Below are 22,603 nucleotides of genomic sequence, written 5' to 3'. Positions count from 1 at the left end.
TTATAGCATTTAGTCTATGTTATTCTCATTTAGGCCAAAATACAACCCCTTTCTATACACACACACACACACCCAATACAGCCGCCCACCCAGGGCCATATTTACACAGGCAGTTCAGACAGATGAAGAGCTCTTCCTATTGGCTTCCTGCATAACGCACAACAGCTTCCCCATAGGAAAACTCATCAATATAACCCTCTGTGGCCCTGAGCAAACCTCTGAAAACACAAAGAGAACATCACTAAATTCACTGGCTCTTTAAACACGTGAAACAAAGATCACCCGTCAAAAAGATGTTCAAGTCCAAATCAATCTACACAAAATGAATGTTTTATTCTACTTAATATTAGTTAATGTCAATGTCAAAATGGAGACACTGTTCAGGGTCCTGGTGCAGATAATTTAGCTTTAAATTATGCCAATAGTTAAAGCAGTCATTTAACACTAAAATAAAACACATTAAAAGCAATAATATCAAATAATAACAACATTAAAAATGTCACTATTGGGAGAGATGAAGATACTTTGGAATCTCAGTTTTTCAAAACTAAATGTTTCAGGAGGGAAAGCCACATTCAGATCTGACACCATTCTGATTTAAAACCCACTTAACATCATCAAATCAATTAATACCAGATAAAAACCAAGCCGCACTCTACATTTCTCTTCAAATTTGTGTGAATGTTGTTTAAAGGGCACTTTAATGTGCTTCATTACAGTTTATTTTATATATTAATAGCCAGCGGATGATCAAGGGCATAGCTAATGTCTTAGCAAGAAGAGATGTGAAGTCCACTTCTCCAAGATTTAATTAGACCACATTCAGAACGGGACAAACTATCCACTGGCTAATGCTCAGTCACCTGCTCTGCCCTGAGGGAACACTTGAACCGAAGACCCTGGTGTGTTTAGTGCACCATTTGTGCCCCTTAAAAAAGGAGCATGCACACACACACACACATACAGTAACCTGCCACTATCCAGCTCCAAACAGAAGAGTGTGTGTGTGCGAGAAAGTGAATAGCAGGAATCTTGGTTAATTATCAGCCGCCTGCTGTCACAACCATCAGTCTCAGTGACACCACTACTGCCAACAGCACACTCGCAGGCTTATTAAAGCGCATGTGCGTCTGTGTGTGTAATTGATGTATGCACAGCAAGGACGATGCCCTAAGAACCCGACAGAATACAGCCAATGATTAAATCACATCCTGGCCTTCATATACGCCACAGACAGACATTACACACTAACGGCGGGGGGAAGAAAAACACACAATTTATGCGTTTCATCCAGGGGAAGGGTTAATCAGCGTCCCCTGGGAGGCGTTCACGGAGTCGCAGCGTGTTTGATGGATGTGTCCTGCCAATAAAACTCCATGTATATACTCCATGTACTCCTGACATGCCTTCAATCATGTCTAATTAGCAAAAACAGCAATTTCTTTCAGATGCGAGTCTACATTCAGCGGCGGACGCCTGCTTCCGAGATAAACCCTGCAAAATATTTGCAATCTGCTGCTACTTGAGGATGAAATTAATTGGCTTCCTGACAACGCAATGAGGAAAACAACACTATCATTAAATTAATTCCCATCAGCAGGCACTCTGCAATCTGCGCTGCTGACATTCATAAAATACTACAAATACTTGCATGATTATTTATTAAACTGAATAATTCTTTCAGCATTTGGATCAATATTAAATTAGTTATGGAGAGTTCAAAGTCTATTTTTATCACTATTTTATGACTTACCTCTTTTAGGTGCACAGCAGGAAATGCCAGTTTGAAAGAAATCGACTTCATCAAAAAGTATTTTACATATCAGAAGGATGGCAACAATTAGTTGCTTCTTATTCAAAAAATTTAACTCAAAAAAGGAAAGAGCAGGAACACTAGGTCTAAAACTAAGAACAAGAGCAGAAAGTTCTCCCCGAAATGGGCCATGATGTGCAGAAACCAACAAACAAACCAGAGCCTCGGGCAAACAGCCCACATGGAGTTACCAACTTTTTAATAATTCCACAACAATTTGTAACCTACTTGGGTTTCAAACTCTGCTCCACATCACCAACATCACCTCTTTCAGAGTCAAGCAAAGCCTGTCTCATCCCTGACAACAAATAGAGCAACTCCTCCATAAAGCTAATGGGGAGGAAAGGCTGGTTTATCATTCGCCAGTCATCTTCGAGCCTGGATGCCCTTTATAGCCTTTCGGTAAAGCGGAGTACAAAAGGACATTAACGTAAGCTTGGCTTCCCTTTTAAATGCATCATTTGTAAGAGGTAAGACAACGTGAAGATTGGTTCAGATGGGGATTGTGGCTTCGCTTGAGGTATGAAAGAAATAATTGAAGCACGGTGGCTACAATCTACAAAGAATGTCATTAGCTTGCTCTCAGTCACTTTAGTCAATGGATGTACCACAATACGGTGTATTTTCAGGAATACTTAAAATGAACATTTTAGTGCAATGAAAATGTTCAATGGCTATTCTAACGATGTGTGTTTTTGAGTTAGAGTGACGCCATCCATTAAATTAGGCCAAATTGTTCAGACCTATACATGTCTAACTATGTTTCAGCAGGTTTTTGCAGTAGAAAGGCAGTAATTTGCGTTCCCTACAGAGACTAAGTGAGCTGATATCAGCGGGAGGCAGCTAGCATGTGGCCTGGAGAACTGGAAAATTCTCTCCATGGTTACATACCCCCAAACCCACCAATCAGAGATCAATTACTATGTCAGCCCATAGCTTTTACTTTCGAAAGGCCAGCTCAGAAGACATGGCTCTATCTGGAAGTCAGTACTAAATCGGCAAAATAAAGAATAGTTACGTTTCGTAAAATATGGAGGCATCTCAATCTTCTGAACCACTTTATGCATCATGTTAAAGGGATAGTTCACCCGAAAAATTCAAGTTCTGTGATTAGTATTCACCCTTAAGTCTTTCCAAGTCAATGGAGATAATGCAAATAATGTTGTTTGGGACCCCACTGACTTCTAATAAATGAGCAAAACTCTATTCAAAATATCCACTTTTGAGTTTGAGAAAGTAAATGATGACTGAATTTTCATTTTCGAGTGAACTGAAGTGGACTTTCATAGACAGGCAGGTCAAAGTGGGCTGTTCCTAGCTGAGACATGATACACAGGATGGCTACAAGTGATTCATTAGCAGGTAGAGGACAAATCAGGTGGCATACACAGCCCAGAAGGTACAACATGATCAAATTAAACCAATTAATCACCGTTTTAGAGACAGCAAAGGTTCTCTTCCATTATTCATAGCCTCCTGCTTAACCCAATGGGAAAACCACAGCACTTACAGAAGGGGGTGAACAGGAGTGATTGCTATTCGACATAGAACAGATGCTGAGTTTCTAAGTACAAATTATTAAATAATCAGGATAATGCAATACAAAAGTTGAACATCTAGGTCGTGTACCAGAGATATCAATCCATAGGATCAACTTTAAAGATGTGGAAAGAGCAGTGTATTGGATTTTTGGATGATGATTTGAACTATACAACTAGAGATGGTTTATGTCTTGTTCAGGTTCTCACAGACAGCTGTCAAGACCTTCAATCCATACAAAAGCCATGTATCTAAACCCTCACAGCAAGGGTCAAATACTGGGCCTTTCTCAGCAAGCTCTTTCCTGACCTCATTAAAACGATGCCTTCACCACAACCGTCCTCAATCTAAACATTCTTTACAAGCAAGCTCCAAAAAAGCCAAGAGAGGTGTTGGAGAAACAATAACAACCAGCAAGAGTTCCCTATTCACCGAGACCGCAGAAGAAGAAATCAAGAGTGACCCCGTCTTTCAGGGCTATGACCTTTCCCAGTGAGAGGCTGAGGGTGAGGGTCCGCCTAGTCAAACGCTATATTGAGAAGGACAAATACGTCTTCCTACTGCAAACAGCAACTCTCCTGCTGGAATTTTCTATCCTTTCCACACTTGTGGATCTCAGTGGCTCCACAAAACCAAACCGCAGGGTTTCAACACGTGTTCCAGGCCAAAAAGCCTATGCAAAATTATCTTTTAGACCTCTAGAACAACTAGATTTAAGAGATTAGATTTTTATGCTTGCAAGGAAGCAATATTATATATATATATATATATGACAGTTTGTACCAGGGTTGGGCAAAACTCATTGGAAATATAGAATTAGCTCCCTTTCAATTGAATCAATTTGGCTGGAAGTTGAATTTGAATGACAGGAAGACGTCCATCACAGACAATGCATTCTGGGAAATGAAATGTTCTTCCACCACAGTCCAAAAGAATTAGTTTAAAAAATATGTTGAAATGTATAAACTACATTTCTATATGTGGCACTTAAATTATATTTACCTGTCCATAAAAACAACAGGATTAAATACTTTTCAAACTTAAATCTTGGTTTTCTAGTTAAAATTAGCTTGAATGCTGCACAACCTTGCCATGTATGAGATGCATTAAGTAAAGCTGTTTTAACTGCAAAAATCTGTGGAAAAGAAAGAATGTTTACAGCACACATAAGGAAGAAATGTTCTAGAAAATTGCTTCAACATAGCCTGTATAATACATTAAGTGATTCAAGCTGTTTTAATGTCAGAAATCTGTTGACAACAAAAAAAAAAAAAAAAAAAAAAAAAAAAAAAAAAAAGAGGAATTCAATAATCTCCCTGCAAAACTTTATTACAGATTTTTTTTCATTACAATGCTCCACATTTAACAGGTCCAGTCGAGCATCTTTCCACCCAACCACATACTGACACACTTCACGACTACATCTACAAGTACACATAGCATCAATCAGCCATAGGCGATCTAGAAGGTGAAAACTCCACAAATTGATAAGCAGCCAAGGGGAGAAACCAAACACTCTGTTGCCCACTGTCAGTCTCACTTAGACAAGAGCACAGATAAGACAGGATGAATGTGTTTGTCTTTGTGTTGGTTTCCTCTTCTCAACCAGCTGCAGGCAGCAAGAAAATGGCTTCACGCATCATTCTCAAGGCGCCAGACCAAGAGAGTATGAGTGTGAGCGTGGAGATTCACAAATTTACCCTCGAGCTTTGTGAATGAGATCGGGCTGTTGATATCCCACTAGTAGCAGCAATGGGAGGAGGTCAGCTGGATGCGCTAAAATGTCATTCAATCATTCAGCCTGACACCGATGAGGATTAAGCTTGCTTTCAAGACCACAGACCCCCATCGCCTCGCCCCAACCACACACACAGCTAATGAGAGATGGAGATAGCTACAGATGTCTCCATTTGTGCCGTTTACCTGCTGTGCCAAAAGCAATTACGACAGCATGACACTTGTGACCAGCCCCTGCCATTCTCAAAGTGGCATGAGAGATGGCAAACGGGTTTTCTTCTGATAAACCTTTTATAGACTTCTATGGATTGCAATGGGGTTGGAACTTGACACAAGAAAATTAGAACGTCTGTTGTACTTTGAGAGTTGCTGTACACTGGAAGACGATTCAAATTTGAAATCACTTACTGACGTTGCGTGCACATAAATCAATGTTGCATATTTTAAGTATCATTGATATGTGTCCTAAATGGAAATCTATATGTGCATCACATGTATTACAATGCAATGAAGAACAGCATTTAGTGTATTCAGAATCGTTATTTAGTTTGATTCAAGGGTTTGCATAGCAATTATTTAATGCACCAAATCTTTCAAGCTAAATTTTATTTGAATCAAGCACACTTTTTATATCACGGCACTACTGAGCTGTCAGATTATTAACGGCAAGTATATTTTAGCTACTGAGAAACAGAAGTGTGAACAAAACAGGTCCGTAAGCGATGATTCTGATAAACCGTTGAGTGTCAAATCTAAACTAAAACCAAACCAAACAAGTGAAAGGTTCATTCTGTTAGACAAAACTTCACAAGGATTTTCCATCAAGCCTAAACAGAAAAACTACTTTGCAAATAAAGCATTTTGAGAAAAGACTGAATATCCAACAAGACTATCTTTGAAAGCGGACTTCTGGCTAAAGAAACTGTATCGAGTTAAAAACAAGTAAATTTTTTTAAAACACGTCTCAAGACTCCTGTATTCACTTCATCTATCCATTTCTGAATGCAAGAAATGTATCCTGTATGAACGGCCCTAAAGCTCTTTCTAATCCAAATTGAAATAAATAGCTTTGTGCCACAAACGCAGAGGCTAATTCGGTTTGACGTGACTTTTTTTCCACCGAGAAATCTACGAAACTCTATAAAGCATTGTGAATAGTCAGTTTATGAGCAGACTATCTTTAAGAGAGGATTCGTGGCTTGGCTTTAAAATCTGTGTGTCTGAAACCTCAGGGAAATGAGCTTTTCAAATAAACAAAAACTTATTTTCAGAGGGACGCCATGATTAGTAACTTGAAACTGGCCACATGTACAAAGCACCATTCAACTCCTATCTGGAATACTTTAAAACACAGAAAAGAGAAAGACTCAGCATATGCAATTTAGCTTTAAAAACGCTGATTCTCAAACATCCCTGCAACCATGATTGGAACAATAAATACATCTGATTCCTATTCAAAGGGGGCGGGGGGGGCCGGGGGGACAAAATCTTTTTATCGCCTTTTTTCAACATAGGTCACCGTCTAAAGAAAAAGATTTCGATTTCAGCCAAATAATGAACAAAAACAGCACAAATCTCTCCGGTCAAGCCCCGTTTGGTGTGACTAAGGTGTCACTTTACAAATTCACCTCAGAGCAATCTCAGTGTCAGCAGCTGAGGGAACTGATCTTCATTTGAGTCAGCCAGAAAATTCCCTTTCATCATTTCCAAAAGTAAATGTTCCCCAATGTCTGAACCTGACCCTATTATTACCATCAACAATCAATCATTACCCTCAGCTCTTCTTTTAGGTTCAGTCAAGGGTTTCCCCATTCCCTTGTTCTGCAGCGGATGGATGGATGAATGGATGAGGGGCAGTGGTGGCTTTCGACAAGTGCTCTTCTTTCCAATGCCTACTTACCAACAAAACCTCCAAATCTTTAATGGCTTATTCTCTCTCTCAATAAAATAAAATAAATAAAATTAAGTTCACAATACACATGATAGTCAAAGCAAACTGGGGTGATCACCTAGTTACCAGTCACTAAATAGCAAGATCACGTATGACCCTTTTTAGAATTTAAACCTTCAAGCTTCTACCAACCCAGATGTAACCATTAAACCACAAAACACAACCACAGTAACTAGGCTGTGCAGGGCAGAATGGTTAAACATCAGGGTAAAAATTAGGGTTGGTGCAATGAGCTGGTAGAAACAGATTAATAAATGCTGAACGTTATCATTGGATTTGCCGATTCCGCGCTGCGCTCGTAAACGCGTCCACGTAGTAACGTTAAAACGATCGAGAGACGGAACTTACCTTTATCCGCACCGCCGAACCGGAGAACGATGAGACTTGCGAAAAAAACGAGCAGCCGTGCCCCCCGCTCCGCCATCACTTTCTGAGGTAAAAAAAGAAAATACACCTAATAATCTCGGGGAAACGCACAAGTTATCCACTGTGTTTTCTGAGGTAAAGTTTTACCGACAATGTGTTTTATACAAAAACACCGAACATCGTCCGCAACCGGCAAGATCTCGCGCTCCACCGGTGCCAAAAAATAAACATTTAATTCTCCTGAGAGAGTCAAAGGCGAGAAGGCGAAGGGTCCGGGTGTTTTCTTGAACTTAAAACCCCGAAGAGGGCTTTCAAAAGAGGCATTAAATCAATCCACAGCCGACCCACGAAGGCAGCGGCTGCAAATGGGTTCCGACGCGCTTCAGACCGACCGGCGTGTTTCTGGACGCGCGGAGAAAGACGCGTTCAACAGATTCAACGGAACCGCAGTGGAATATCCAACATAAGCACACGGCGTGTGGTGCTGGAGAGGATTGTAGTGGGCATTGGTCCGTGAAAAAGCAGGCGTGGATTCTCACAGGATTCTGGATTTTTTTTGGCCCGGGAAAGTCAAAAATCACAGCGTGTGGGTGCGTAATGCGCATGCGCACATCTGGATCCCGGTGTGTTGAGACAATTGCTAATTTAGGAATCACATTACTTTTAAACCACCGCATCTTAGTACACACACACACACACACAGGCATAATTTCTGAAGTTACTGTGTTTTAAGTTTATCTACTTGATAAGTCAGTTGCAATGCTTATTTCAATCCTTAACTTTGAAATATGATGGTATGCAAATTATGATGTAGAACAAAACGTGAAAGTCTCTTCAAGTATTGCCCCAGACCTGATTTTACTCATAAATCAAAAACCGCTATCCAAAACCAAAAACCATTGGAAATTCGCGCGTGAAGCCAACCAATTAGGTTGCAAAATGACTTCATGACTAAAGAGCTCTAATTTGATCAGTTAAAAGGAAAAAACAAAGCAAAAACCTAAAAGTGCTTGGCAAGAGGCTGGTGGGAATGGCTGTTGTGTATATGATTAGCTACTTATAGTGCCATCCACTGGTTTACATGCAGAACAGCACCTGAGGACAAGCTAATCTAATCAACCATGACCAGTTTTTCATGTAAGACAGGCAGCAATAAAACAAAGCGTGCAGTAATGTCATTTTTGCTCACTCATATAGTAAAATATGACATTGACCACGTAGTGAATAGTCAGTGAGTGAACGAGCGACACATTTCCAGACCACCATATCTGGAGATTGTCTAACTGACTTCACCATCAATTTTCTGTATTTATGTATAATTACATATAATGGTTGAAATGTGTCAATGTTCAGTACAAAACTACATCCATGGTATACTGCAGAGAGGTCATGTAATACATGTGATTACTGTAGGAGCTCAGGTGCCCTTGGGTCTTGAAATTCAGCGTTTAATCCAAGGGCACAGTGCACTTGCTTGTCTTCCCCGTGGGTGAACGGCTCATAAAGAATGTGTATGCTCACTAGGAACAAAGGGATACCTGTGTGTGAGTCACACACACTGAATATGCTTGAAGTGCAAAAAAGATGTCAGACGTAATGAAGATAAAGTTTCTTTTGAATTCTGAACGACTACTGTACAACAAACTGACCAAAGCTGAGCTGGCCGTGGGTCATTTATCAAACTTCTTTGTGTTTTTGAAGGGGAAACAGAAGCTGTTCTTTCTTATCTTTTGAGGGGCATATATGGTGTACATCTCCAGCGAGCCCTGACGATGCCAATTATTAAGCACTCTTTAGAAGTAACGAGTGCTCACTTCACTGGGAATGGAGCCAGAATATGACACAGTGTTTTTTGTTATAAGAATTCATTTGGCAATTTTGAATAACGACTGTAAAAGACGGTTTCTGCCTGAAAGCGGCCTGAGGGGCAGGATAAACATGTGGAAACACTTTTACATGGTTTAATTTGGTTTTCTTCAAGTGGAGATGGGTTTATAATGGTTTGGGCAAAATTCAGAACTGAAGAGTTGAATCCCTTCAATTCATGCATGTGGACTGGAATTACTTGGATGCAAAAGATGTTGTGAATTGGAATTAAAGGAAGAGCAATTTCTTGCACCACAATTTATAACTACAAACTACAAAATTAAAGGAATAGTTCACCCGAAAAGGAAAAATTGCTGAAAATGTACTCACTCTCAGGATATTCAAGATTAGTTCATCAGATTTGGAGAAATTTAGCGTTACATCACTTGCTCACCAATGGATCCTCTGCAGTGAATGGGTGCCGTGGCTTTTGGCCAAAAGACGAATCCATAATCCATAATAACGCTTCCTCCAGTGAAAAAGTCTATCCCCTGTCATCCGGACTGTTTTCGCTTGTAAATGTTGCTTGATCTGTGCATATTTCTCTCCTGATTCAGACAAGATGACTTTTTCAGATGAAGAAAGCAATGTTATGGGTAGAGGACTTGTTTGAAGTTAAAAGCATCTTAATGAAGGAGTGGTTTCATACAAACACACATCTTTTGGCTTCACAAGATGTTAATTGATGGACTGGAGTGGTGTGGATTATTGAGATGTTTTTATCAGCTGTTTGGACTCTCATTCTGACGGCACCCATTGACTCCAATGGTGAGCAAGTGATTTAATGCATAATTTCTCCAAATCTGTTCTGATGAAGAAACAAACCCACCTAGATCTTGGATGGCCTGAAGAGGAGTAAATTTTTAGCATTTTTTTTTATTTTTAGATGAACTATAAAGGTCAATGAAGAAACTTGTGCCAACCTTCCTGAGACTGACAGAGAAAGGTATGTATATATATGTCCCCGTTGATTCTGAGGAATGCTCGAGTCTCTATAAAGCACTTAAAATGGCACTGAACAGCCTTCAATTTGCAGACTAGGAAGAAGAAACAGCTTGCCACTGCAGTGTATAAATGGCTCCAGAAATCTGACAGATGGAGAAGTGACATTGAGAACGAGTTTATTTGCTGTCAGAGCTGAAAGCAGGATGAGATGTCATTTGACGACAGACTCTGTACAGGATGATGTTCACATTAAGTGAACCAAAGCGGCACTGGAAGATGAAGGCAATATTTGAGATGGAATACTAATGTATTGCTGCACTGCACAGTATGTACTACATAATATTTATTAATGTAGTAAGCTATGCTTACTAACGCTATTACTTTTTTTTTTTAATCTAATGAAAAAGTCTTAACTTTTATAGTAGCATTGCTTTGTAGGCAATATACATAAATCAATCCATGAAATATAAATAAAAACAAAAAAAAAAAAAGATAATACAATTCCACTTCCCTTTCCCTCCCCTCGCCCTGCCCTCTCTCTCTCTCTCTCTCTCTCTCTCTCTCTCTCTCTCTCTCTCTCTCTCTCCTCTCACGGGAATAAATCCCACTCTGGTCAAACTCCTGGGATTATCTAGGATTACTGCATGGTAAGAAAACATCACCAGATTTAATGTGATCAGGGTAAGACGGGCAAAACCTATTACTTGGAGCCAGATCATGCTGTTTGAGTCTAGATTTCTCACACATATGTGTCCAGTTCATAGAACCGATCTAAAAGTTCACTGTTTATGTGTTTTCTCACTAAGCGTTTTTATATCCGACACTCGGCTTCAATCAGTCATTAAATGTGTAATGAGAGGTTCAGGGAGGGGGCGTCTGTCTTTTCTGTATTAAGTTAGGGACTAAATTAAATAACGTGAAGGAGCTGATTAAATTTGCAATGTCTGCTGTCTCCTGTCGTTAATTATACAGAGTGTGAATTTGGCACGGTGTAGTCAGCTCTGATGCGGTCACAGCGGTTCACCCGTCACAGAGACAGCACGCCTCCGCCCTCCGGTCATGTCCCTGGAAAACTCAGCCGAAGGGGCAGAGAAACAGAGGCGGGACACTGGGGCTGTCAGTCAAACTGACCCAGAGGACACACAGAGACGATCACCCCGCTGCATGTAGGACAGTTGTCACCCAAAGTGATTGGATTGTTTCCCAAATGTTCTCATTCTAGAAAAGGTTTAAATGTTTGGTAACAAATCTATGTTGTTCAGCGCAGACATGTTTATTTAAAACAACTTGCGACGCACTGCAGCAAACTGGGGTTATAGGGTTCACCCAAAAATGATAAATCATTTATTCACCCTCATGTCAACCCATATGACATTCATTAATTCAATTTGTGTCACATTTACACTACAGAGGATAAGAAATAAAAAAAAAAAAAAAAAAAAAAAAAATTTAATTAGGCTGCATTTATATGATCAAAAATGTGACTCTGGTTGTGAAAACAAAAACATTGTGTAGAATTGTAACCTTGATTTCTTAAATATTGACTGAGGAAGGCCATGTCTAAGACTGAAATCACAAAAAAATGAATTAAATAAAATTTTAATGTTTGTTATCTCATAATTAGATTTTGAGACTTTAGCCTGGATTTCACAGACAGCGTCACAAATACACTAAAACAGTTATATTGTGAAATATTTGTATCATTTAAAACAGTTGTTTTCTATTTGAATATATTTTAAAATGTTATTTATTCCTGTGATGTAAAGCTGTATTTTCAGCATCATTACTCCAGTCTTCAGTGTCTCATGATCTTCAGAAATCATTCGATTATACTGATTTTTTTGTGGAAATCATGATTTCAGAATTCTTTGATGAATAGTATGTAAAAAAATCAGCATTTATTTAAAACAGAAATATTTTCTAACATTGTCTTAGCTTTCATTTTTAATCAAATGAATGCATCCTTGCTTAAAAAAAATCAACTAAAAATCTTACTGACCTCAAACTTGTAATCGCTTCAAATATGTGATGAATGCCATTGGTTCCTGCATGTCCCCATGTGAAACAAAAACATTAAAGCAAATAAATAAATAAGCTACATGAGTCATATTAAACCAGTGAGTATTGTCATGTAAGTCTTGGTGACACCAAAAAATATATCTGGCTGACATGTATCTGCACTTCTACTGGTTGCGGGTAATCTTTTTCAAGCTGGTTTGAGGGCTGTAACGCAGAAATTATTTCAAAGACAGGAAGTTGTTGTATTGAGGTCAAACCAACTTAAAAGACTGTAACATCCCGCTCTCTCAAGCCACAGAGGACGCAGCGGGGACGAACTGCGGAATGGTAAGAAAAAAACAGGCCTAAATCTTCACACAAAAACAGCAACTTCAGAGGGGGACAAGCACAGAAAACCCACAATCCTCCAAAAAAGGCTCACTCGCTACCCTCCTATCAGCCACAACAAGACGCTGTGAAGTCGGGGATGAGCTGGGTTCACGCTGCGCTCCTGCACTTCTCCAAGCGCTCTGAACTCCCCCTTACAGGGCTGAAGGATTGTTCACGCTTCTCTTTTTGGAAATGCTGACATTCAGTCGTAAAGTAGGCCACTCGTTTTTGGCATAGCAGCATGCCTATGAAATACATTTAAAGTCAACATGGACTCAGTATGGCTCTATTTACTCTCTTAATACACATTCCCAATCTCATTCTGCACGATTTATTGAAACTGCTATTGCAAATGTAAAAGTTGGTCTTCGTAATCTTTCTTCAAAGCGATTTTCCTTTTCGGCTGTTACCACAGGCCACGCAGACGATTAGTTAAAGTCAACAAATAGCCAAATAGATTAGCTTTTAGTAACGCAGCCTTTCAAAAATCTGGCCATTACTTTTCAACAATTTGATTGGTTCTGACCAAAATCACTTAAATGCATTGTAAACATCACATCTCGTTTTCGGCATAGTGGCATGAAAACTTGGAACTCAGAATGGTCCTGTTTCCTTTATTAATTCACAGTGTGCATGAATAATCAAGGCTGCTATTGCAAATGAAAAAAGTTTTATTGCAATCTTTCTTAGAAACAGCTTTAATTTTTGGCTTTTACCAATGACCACGCAGATGATTAGTTAACCGATGGCCAAATAGAGTGCTGCCAAAACCTGGAAATGAGTATGGACTTCTCGTCTTCAAGTCAGGGAGTTTTTTTGAATGGTGTTTTGGATAAATATAAGGGCATAGAATTAAGTAGGGATGCTCGGACCATGTCCGTACCAATATCAAGCGACTACCAAATTGTTCCTAGCAATAATTTTGATCAAACAATTAAAACCTTTGTGAAACCCAAATATCAGTTTAACCATTGCGTTGTAAAATTATTCACTGTTTCAAAGCTCTCTAACTGGATCTTGTATCATGAAACATTTGATTTAGATCGGGACTTCAGAGTGGAGTCACGAATCATTTCGCAAATTGAACGATTCGTGATCTGCGCTCAGAGTCCTGATCTGAAATGAAGGTTCACAAATCATTATTCACATCGGGACTTCAGAGTGTGGATTGTGAATAATTTGATTCAGATCAGGATCAGTGCAGCAGTTTGTTTTTTTTCACATTCAGAAGACAGGATGAATAAACAGATTTGGTTTTCACTGCTTTAGGATTAACAGAACTTTGGATAGTTTCCATGTACTTATCTAGATCAACTTTGAATAAAGAAAAAGAGAGGTTTAGAAACAGATTTTTGTTTATGAATATGAAATTTAGTTAGCAGGAAATACAAATTAAGTAAATTATATTTTCTTATAATCTCAGTCAAATAATCCAAAATTGGACTTCGCTTGTTATGATTTTCAAGGGAGCTGAATTTAGTAGAGACACTATGACATGATCTCTACCAATATCCAATGACTACTAAATTGCCCCTAGCAAAAATTCGGATCAAATAATTAAATGTCTGTCATGCAAAAGTTACTAATAAATGGCTAAATAGGACTACGGAGGTTTTCAAGTTAAAACACCTTAATGATGGATATGCTTTTTATTACAGACAAGCAGTTTTTCACTTCACCAGATGTTAATTGTTGGGTGTGGATTACTAGTGTATTATTGTGATGTTTTTTATCAGCTTATACTCATCCTGACGGCACCCATTCACTGCAGAGTATCCATTGGTGAGCAAGTCATGTTATGCTACATTTCACGAAATCTGTTCTGATGAAGAAACAAACTCGTCTACATATTGGATGGCCTGAGGGTGAGTACATTTTGTGCAAATTTTCACTTTTGGGTGAACTTTAACTTTAATCAAAGACTACAGAATACTCAAGATGTGTCACTTGTATAGTTTTGAATGGGGGAAAATGCAACACTCAATATGGCCACTCTATCGACGAAGCCCCGCCTTCTGAGTAAAAGAGCCAATCGCTAATCAGTAAAGTCCTTGCATCACTGCAGATGTTGTTAGAAGTCCCGGTTGCTATAGAAACAATCAAATGTGCGCTTAGGACTGTGCATGCGCAAAAATAAGCTTTTTTAATGCTAGTTGTGCAAAATAAACAACATTTATGATACAGTTGTTGTCAGATTTCCGTGGTAAGCTTGGCAAACAATTTTGGAGAATTTGAGTTTCCCAATTCAAAGAAATAGGATCTGCACTTGCATGCTCTAGACACGTTTCAAAGATGGCCGCCGAGTGACATGACTTGCCTTAAAGGGACTTTGCTTTAATGAAGGTGACGTTTAAGTCATGTGACCGTGGTGTAGTTTATTTATATATATTCTGTCAATTATATTTAGAATTAGTTGCAATTATCTGTGAAGATTATAATGATGAACAAAACATGCAAGATTCATAAACTTTTGTACAAAGCATATTTTCTGCAATAATCCAAAAGCCAATTTGTTTTGTCAAGGGAAAGGGGTGAAAAATACACAATCTCTTCACAACTAGTAACGCAGCCTTTTTTAAATCTTGCTAGTACTTTATAATGATTTGACCGTTTCCAACCACAATGACTTGAGCACATTTTAAAAAATCACATAATTACGATTTAGAAGTTGGGACTTTCAAGGAGGCCCCTAAAACACAATAAAAAAAAATATATATCTCTTTTTTTTTTTTTTATATTGTTTAAATCTTAAAAACAAAAAAAAAAGAAAAAAGAAAAAAAAATGAAACAAATAACGCGAGAGGGAGGGACCCGGGGAGAGCAGACTGTGTAATTTAGCAGCATGTATATTTCAGCGTTTGTGTTTGTGCGTGTCTCGGCGCGCCACACAAGAGTCTCTGTCCTTTACGACGCAGTGGGGGGCACAAAGCTGATGAGGGTTGTTTGTGAAACGACGGGCATTTAAAATGCCAGCACACTTACTAGACACGAGCAGACTGGCATTAAAGACCACTGCGGCGCTCTGGCACGCTCCTAAGAAGATTTCTTTTAATTGGCCTTCAGAGATGCCCGGATTACCAGTGAATTCAGTCTCTGCGACTGTGTTCAGCCCTGATAAAAAGAGGTTAAAAGAGTTAAAAGAGGTTTAGCTCGCTCAAAACTATACACTTGAAATCGGATTTGGTTCTCTTTTCAATGGGCGTGTTACAAATAAACATGCTAATGTTGAAAATAAACACATTTTACTGTGGTGTTGATATGATAATTAACCTGTGCCTAACTTGGTAAACCTGTCAATTTGTGGGACACAGAGATCATGACGCACACTAATTGGACTCTAAACATCATAATTGCCTCTTTAGCTGTCGACATAATAGCCGCAAATTAGCGAGTTCAAATTCACATGTGCTAGACTGTTACACTGCACCAAATGACTTCAGCAGCACCAACAGGAAACTGTATAAAGAAACAATGCTAAATAGCAGCAGATTAAAATTCTTTGGTTCATAGCAGAACCCTTTCTGCTGCTGAACAGAGCCCTGCTTTTTAAACTCCATATAAAAAGAGCCTAGTGCATCCAAAAACACATTACAATAAGGTCCTATTTGTTAACAAAAGCTAAAATGAACTACAAATATAATTGTTAATTTTTTGTTCATGTTACTTTGAGAATTTTATGCATTATACACACTTTCCCCCTGCAGAATTTTTAGCTGCAAAAACTCCAAAATATATAACAATATCTTATTTTTTTGACTTTCAGCAGATCCCATTTGTGTTCAGATTTTAACAGTTATGGTCAGTTATGCAGGAACACTCACTATGACCAACTAAGTAAAATCTGATTTTAATAAAAGCACACTGGTGCAGAACAACATGGGATGAGTAAAAAAAATACAATTTTATTTTATGATCGAACTATTCTATTCCTTTAATAACGAATATATCCTCCCCATAATGTTTTTCTTCATTAACAGCACAATGGATTATAAATAAGTACACGAAGGGCTCTGCGTTCAGGCCGACGGTGCTTGTGTTTTACAGGTCTCTGTGTGGCTGTTAATCAAGCGCTGCGAGAGCCGAGGGGTAGTTTGAGGAATTGCCCCTCACAGACCCCTGGTGGGGTGTTAATGAGCGGACCGCTTGAGCTCAGCGGGGTCTTGCTGCTCCTGTAGCCTGTTAGTGGGATTGTGGTAAATTTGAGGCAGTGGTGGGCAGACTGTGTCCTTACAATAACCCTTGCTGCTGGCTAGAAACTACAATTACCCTTACAATCGTTCCTGCAAGAGATTCGAAATGTGTTTGCCCTTAAGCTGGAAACACATTCTCCTGTTTTACTTTTTATTTCTTTGGCGATGTTCAGAATGGTATACTATATACTACTCACACTACTTTGTGCAGGGTACAGTATGTATACTAAATTTTCAATATGCATGAAATACTAGTGCATTTTCCAAAATGTTCAGTATGCAACCAGTGCACACTGTGTGGAATCATGTATCCCAGAATGCAATGTGCTCGACTTGGCCTTACATTTCCTGTGACGTAAATGAACAGGAAACAGTTTCAACCATGATTTTAAACTTCTCTACTAAATATTTAATTAGACTTTTAAAAGTTTTTTTTTTAACAAACAAATATTGATGATCTATATTTTTAATAATTTTCTAATCAGTTTCCAAGGAGATATCTGTTTACATTTATCATTAAACACTGCATTCTGTTTTTCATACTTAATAAATTATAACAGACATTAAAGAGTGTTATTTTGGCGTTTTTATGTACTATTATTTATTAATATTTAATAATTTTTAAAATGTATTGTCAGTTTTCATTTTTTGTCCCTTGTTTTTTTTTTTATTCTATTTTTTTAGTACTTCAACTTAAACTCAGTTGCTTCTTTTTAAGTTTTTCATCTAAAATGTACCTTTTATTTAAGCTTCAATTAACCAAAGCAGTTTTTAATAGTTTTAGTTTTACTTAATAACAACAACACAGTGTATGTCTTGCAGTAAGCAACACGCTAATATTTCATCCTGATTATAGTCTCTGTCTTGAGCTCAGATGTCGCTCATCTGTAATTATCTTGTCATCCTTCTGGTATTACGTCAGTGGACACCTGTAGCTCTGTGATTAAGCACAGAGTAATCATGAGCTCCTCAGAATATCCAACACATACAGACTGTCAACAGAACATATAAGAACAAATGACCGTTTATGTTTCTGATCTATTTAATTAGCATGTATGCTAATGTTGTCTCTTCCAAAATTGACTTGAGCAAAGTCTGATCACTAAAGTTGCAGCACACCTGACCTCAACCAGATGAGATATTCGCCAGTTTCTAATAATTTCTAACATCTCCTGACCTGATTTTTTATTTTTTTATTTTTTTTGTGGAAAGACGAAAGCTTCTCATCACTCACACCTTTGGCTCTGACAGATCTTGTTTTACAGAAGAGAGAAGAGATCTTTTGGCGGACATCATGTCTATCTCAGTGCTGACTCACTCCTCTGTTCTCACTGGGAAGATTAAAGGTGTGTGTGTCTTCACCAGGCAAGCACAAATTTCCCTTAATGTTTCTCCCATCAGTTCTTTATAGGTCTAATCTCTTTCAGGTTCCATCCCGCCTGCACTATTGATCCTCTCAGTGCTGCCGACAGAAACTACACGCAGCTGTTTGATCTGAGACACACAGATGTGCTCGAGACTAAAAGGGATGGAGGATTCTTGCCCACGGAGAGGTTTGAGGGCTATGGATCACTTTGTTACTTTCCTAGCTCACCTTGGGCAAGGTTTTTGATAATAAACAAGATGGCAGACATGACACGAGGCTCTGGATGTGAAACTTTTGGCATAGTCAGACATAAAAGGCATTAAAGGGGTCATAACATACATTTTTTATCATTCCACTTTTTCCCTAAAGTCCACTCGTAATGTAAGTCGAGGTTTTTGGCACCGAAAACAGTCGTATTTTAAATTTTCATGGCCATTTCACCTCTCTTTGAACCTTTTCAGGGTTTTTTGTAACTGTGCTTTGTACAGTGTGGTCCAAATGTCTGGGACCAAGAATGAAATGCTTCATTTTTTTTTTTTGTTACTATTGTCTAATTTAATAATAAATAAATAGGAATTTTCATTATAAATTATATTAACATCATTTAAGTGAAAAATTATTTATTTGACTATTTTTGCTTTAATGACAGTAACACTTGAGCTGACATTTCAAAACACTGGATTAGTTGGGGAATAAATCTTAAATGGGACCAAGTTTCTGAACACTTAACAGGCGTTGTTGGGTGGTTTCATGATTTTGACATCAACAGCATAAATTCAGAATGAGACTAGCTTGCAGCTTAGAATTAAAGCTCTTTTTAGACTGAGGAGTACGTTTTGAGTTCTAAAAGTTGTCCACTTTATTTTAAACGTAAAAGCATAAGCAGCCATTTGTAACTTTAATACACCAGTGTTTTAAGGCTTTCAGTGTCATTTTCATGTAAAAAAAAAAAAAAACACACACACAATCTGTTATGCTGCTTGATATTGCAAACTGCCATTTGTTCTCATATTGTTTTAATTTATTATCATAAACACACTGGTTTGTACTGTTTTCAGCATTTTGTTATCCTTCTCTACAGTACAGAAGCTTATTCTTGCACATTCAAAGTCAGTTTCGCACATTCAAAGAAAACAGCTTGCATCCGCATTTTGTTATAAAAAATCAATCTTCTGTTAGATTTTATCATGCACGTTTCTGCACTGCATGTCTTAGCATCCTCTTAACATGAAGACCTTGATCTAACAGCCAAATAGCATGTTGGCGAAAAGCATTAAGTCACATCAAAAAGACAATTAGATGCTCTAAAGGCAGTAAAAACTTTAATAGCCATAATTAACCATTAACCTTCATTGAATATGAATCTAATGGAGCCCATTCACAAAGGCATTTAAAGGGTTAAAGCCAGTAAATGCACTTATCATTTGGTGAGCTCGCTCCTTATTCACTGAGATTCTCTGAAAAGCTCCTAATGGTGGGCCAGTAGACATTTTCATTACTTTTCATGACCCGTGCCAGTCAGTCTGAGGTCCATTATGTCTGCAGAACGACTCACCGAGGGTAAATTTGCCCTGCGTAGGTCGAGACGTTTCTGAGGTGTCAAGTGGACAATAAAAGGGGAGAGAATATGAAATTTGGGCCAAACGGGTTGTAATCGGCTCTTGAAATGACTGAGAAAGGTTTAAAAGGTGCTGATGGTGAGACGCGTGACCTGCTGCTCAATTCAAAAACTGAGTTTTAAATTTCTTTTCATTCCCATGAGAATAAAGTGTGTAAGGTTGATAGTCGTCACATAGCGATCCGGACGAGGATGCGCATCTCCAAGCTTATCTCCTTATGTATATTCAAATACAATTCAAAAACTGTGTTTTCAATCTACTATTGTCATTTCAAAATAATTATACCGGCCATTTTGCACATAAGGCTTATGTAAAAACAATCACAGCATCCTGCCTATAACCAACCCAATCACATTATTATTCATAGGTATTTGTACGCAAAGTGTGGTTCTAGCGAACGTACATTTTTTTTTTTTCACATCTGAATAAACACTGATGCATATGATATCAGACAGTTTTTGTAAACCCTTTGACTTGTAACTTTAGAATAAAATACTTAGAAAGCAAGTGCATGTGACTATATATATATATATATGTATATTTTTAATAATTTAAATAATTTTATTTATTATATTAATAATATGTTTTTATTATTTAATATTAATTATATTTTCAAAACTTTGATTAAAAATTTCTTAAATGTAGCAGTCTGATTCAATAACGATTAAAATAATAAATGGTAAAAAACCATCATTTGTATAACTTTCAGTTCATTGATCAAACTGAAAATGAAAGGTCAAATTAAATGCATTGCATTAGGGAAATCGTAGAGATCCGGGTATGCATACTTTGCAAATTAGCATGCTATTCTGTCCGCCGTTAAAAAATATGTGTATACTTTAATGCATGAATAACTACAAATAATCCTAATGCAACTTACGCAACTTACAACATATTGTGTGTAACACCGAGACACTCATGAAACACAAGTCCCCTCAGCAGCTGCAGACGAGTTTATTTTAGACTTTTGTTTGATTGTGCTTTTTGTTCCCAGGGAGGGTATAATTTGGTGCATGAGTGCCTGAGGGGGTGAAGAATACCCCTGCATAATTAAAACGATACAAACGGAGGGAGAGTATTGATTAATTCATGATGAAGATTCAGAGAGATCAGATTAAACAGCGTTTGATCATAAAGAATTGGCTGTTAAAGATGCAGCACTAATCCATCTGCTACAGCAACTAACTCCACACATGCTAAATTATGAACACTTCACTGACATCTGAAGTGTGGAATTAGTTGATTGTGTTGTACAGTTGTCAAGGTACTTTATTCTGAATTGGTTTTATTCTAATCCAATAAGTTGTATGTTTTCATGTTTAAATGCTGGTTAAATGATTTAGTGATGAGTCAGAATTAGATGCTTAAACAGCCTTCAGATAATATGCATTGGTACATTTTTAAAGGAATAGCTCACTAAAAAATTACGAAAATTCAGTCATGCAGATCTTTTACATTCAACAATGTTCATACTGACCTACTTGTAGGCTGTACTTTTATGGAGGTTTCATGATGTTTTCTATTTCTAGGGCTTGTCAGGTATAGTCAGTATGAGCTATGAAGCTGAGTGAAGATTCTTTAAAAAGATCTCTTTTGAGTCACACAAAAGAAGTCAATGCACGCTGGGAATGATAGAAGAGTATGAGAGAATGCTCATTTTTGGGTGGAATATTCCTTTAAATACATAACCATCTGAAATCTGTCCAGGACTGATATGAAAAACAAGTTAAAATCAAATTTGGACCAATAATCTCATCATTCCATGTACTTACCCTTCAAATGAGCCATAATGGTGTAATTATGTTGTTAGGTTGTGGACGTTTCACACGATTCTAGAACAGCTTTGAGAGTAATTAAACATCAGATAGATTGCGATGTGTGCGCTGTCAGCTTTGGCCCTCTGTAGCTCACTCCACATATGCTCTTGATAAATAGCAGAGATTCTGGCCCAGTTTGCTGTCATGATAGTCTTTGTTTATATCCAGAGTTTGCCACTACGATAGAGAGGGAAGGAGGAAACAGCATTTGTGTGCTGTCATACTTTGTAACTGATATTAACTTCACACTTGCTCCTGTACAAAATGTTTCTGTACATTTTACAAGGTTTTTTTTTTTTGCTGACAGCATTTTTGCATAAGCATTTGAAGCCATTTTAGGCTGTATTTTTATGGCTGTTGCTGTTCTATAACAGGGGTTTTCAAACATTTTAATGTCACTATCCCTTAAATAGACCCCTTCCTAAAATGTGGAAATATTTTCATTGCGTAATTTCATTGAATAGAATAAAATACTTGTAAAAATCTAATATTCTTTCAATTTATCTTAATTTATTTTTATTTTTACACTATTTTTTTTGTCCAGTATGCTCCTGCAGTTCCTATAGTGACCTAAAAGAAATATATATATATATTTTTTGCAGTCATTCTAGAATGACTAGAAACCTGTATTTGTTATTGTAGCTCTAAAGTGTTTCCATCTGTTGTGGTCGTTCTTGAATTTTTCTGGCTGTATTTTGTGCAGTTATTCAAGTATATTTCCAAATGAATTTACCATTGATGTTCTCAAATGTTTCCATTTGTATTTGTTACTGCAGCTCTAGAATGTTTCTTCCTGTACTTGTTACAATCATTCAAGAATTTTTCTCGCTGTTTTTGTTGCAGCTATTCTAGAATGTATTTTTTCATGGTTTTTCTCAAATGATTCTGTTTTGTTAATGCAGCTCTGAAATATCTTTTGTCTTAGTTTTGTTCCATAATTTTTCCGAGTGTATTTGTTACAACAGTTTTCAACTATTTCTGTCTGTATTCATACCTGTTGTTCTCA

General features: G+C 37.7%; 1 protein-coding gene and 1 long non-coding RNA gene across 4 annotated transcripts in view; both read right to left on the bottom strand.

The window, feature by feature from the left end:
* The window catches only part of LOC109097466 (neogenin), a 123,426-nt gene extending 115,437 nt beyond the window's left edge, over nt 1-7,989 (bottom strand). For 2 of the 3 annotated variants that reach the window (XM_042753658.1, XM_042753659.1), the window contains exon 1: nt 7,389-7,988. In XM_042753658.1, coding sequence (XP_042609592.1) covers nt 7,389-7,464 — 76 coding nt within the window. In that variant the 5' untranslated portion in view covers nt 7,465-7,988. Of the gene's footprint in view, nt 1-7,388 lie in introns of all 3 variants that reach the window. The other variant, XM_042753660.1, reaches the window with a different exon arrangement.
* Nucleotides 7,990-22,595: 14,606 nt separating this feature from the next.
* LOC109052140 overlaps nt 22,596-22,603 on the bottom strand; it is a 3,056-nt gene continuing 3,048 nt past the window's right edge. Inside the window, exon 4 of the long non-coding RNA XR_006158544.1 lies at nt 22,596-22,603. This exon is cut by the window's right edge and continues 148 nt beyond it. This is a non-coding gene — a long non-coding RNA (uncharacterized LOC109052140).

This window comes from Cyprinus carpio, chromosome B25, assembly GCF_018340385.1.
Source record: "Cyprinus carpio isolate SPL01 chromosome B25, ASM1834038v1, whole genome shotgun sequence".
Taxonomy (NCBI): Eukaryota; Metazoa; Chordata; class Actinopteri; order Cypriniformes; family Cyprinidae; genus Cyprinus; species Cyprinus carpio.
This window is presented reverse-complemented; position numbering and strand designations above follow the sequence as displayed.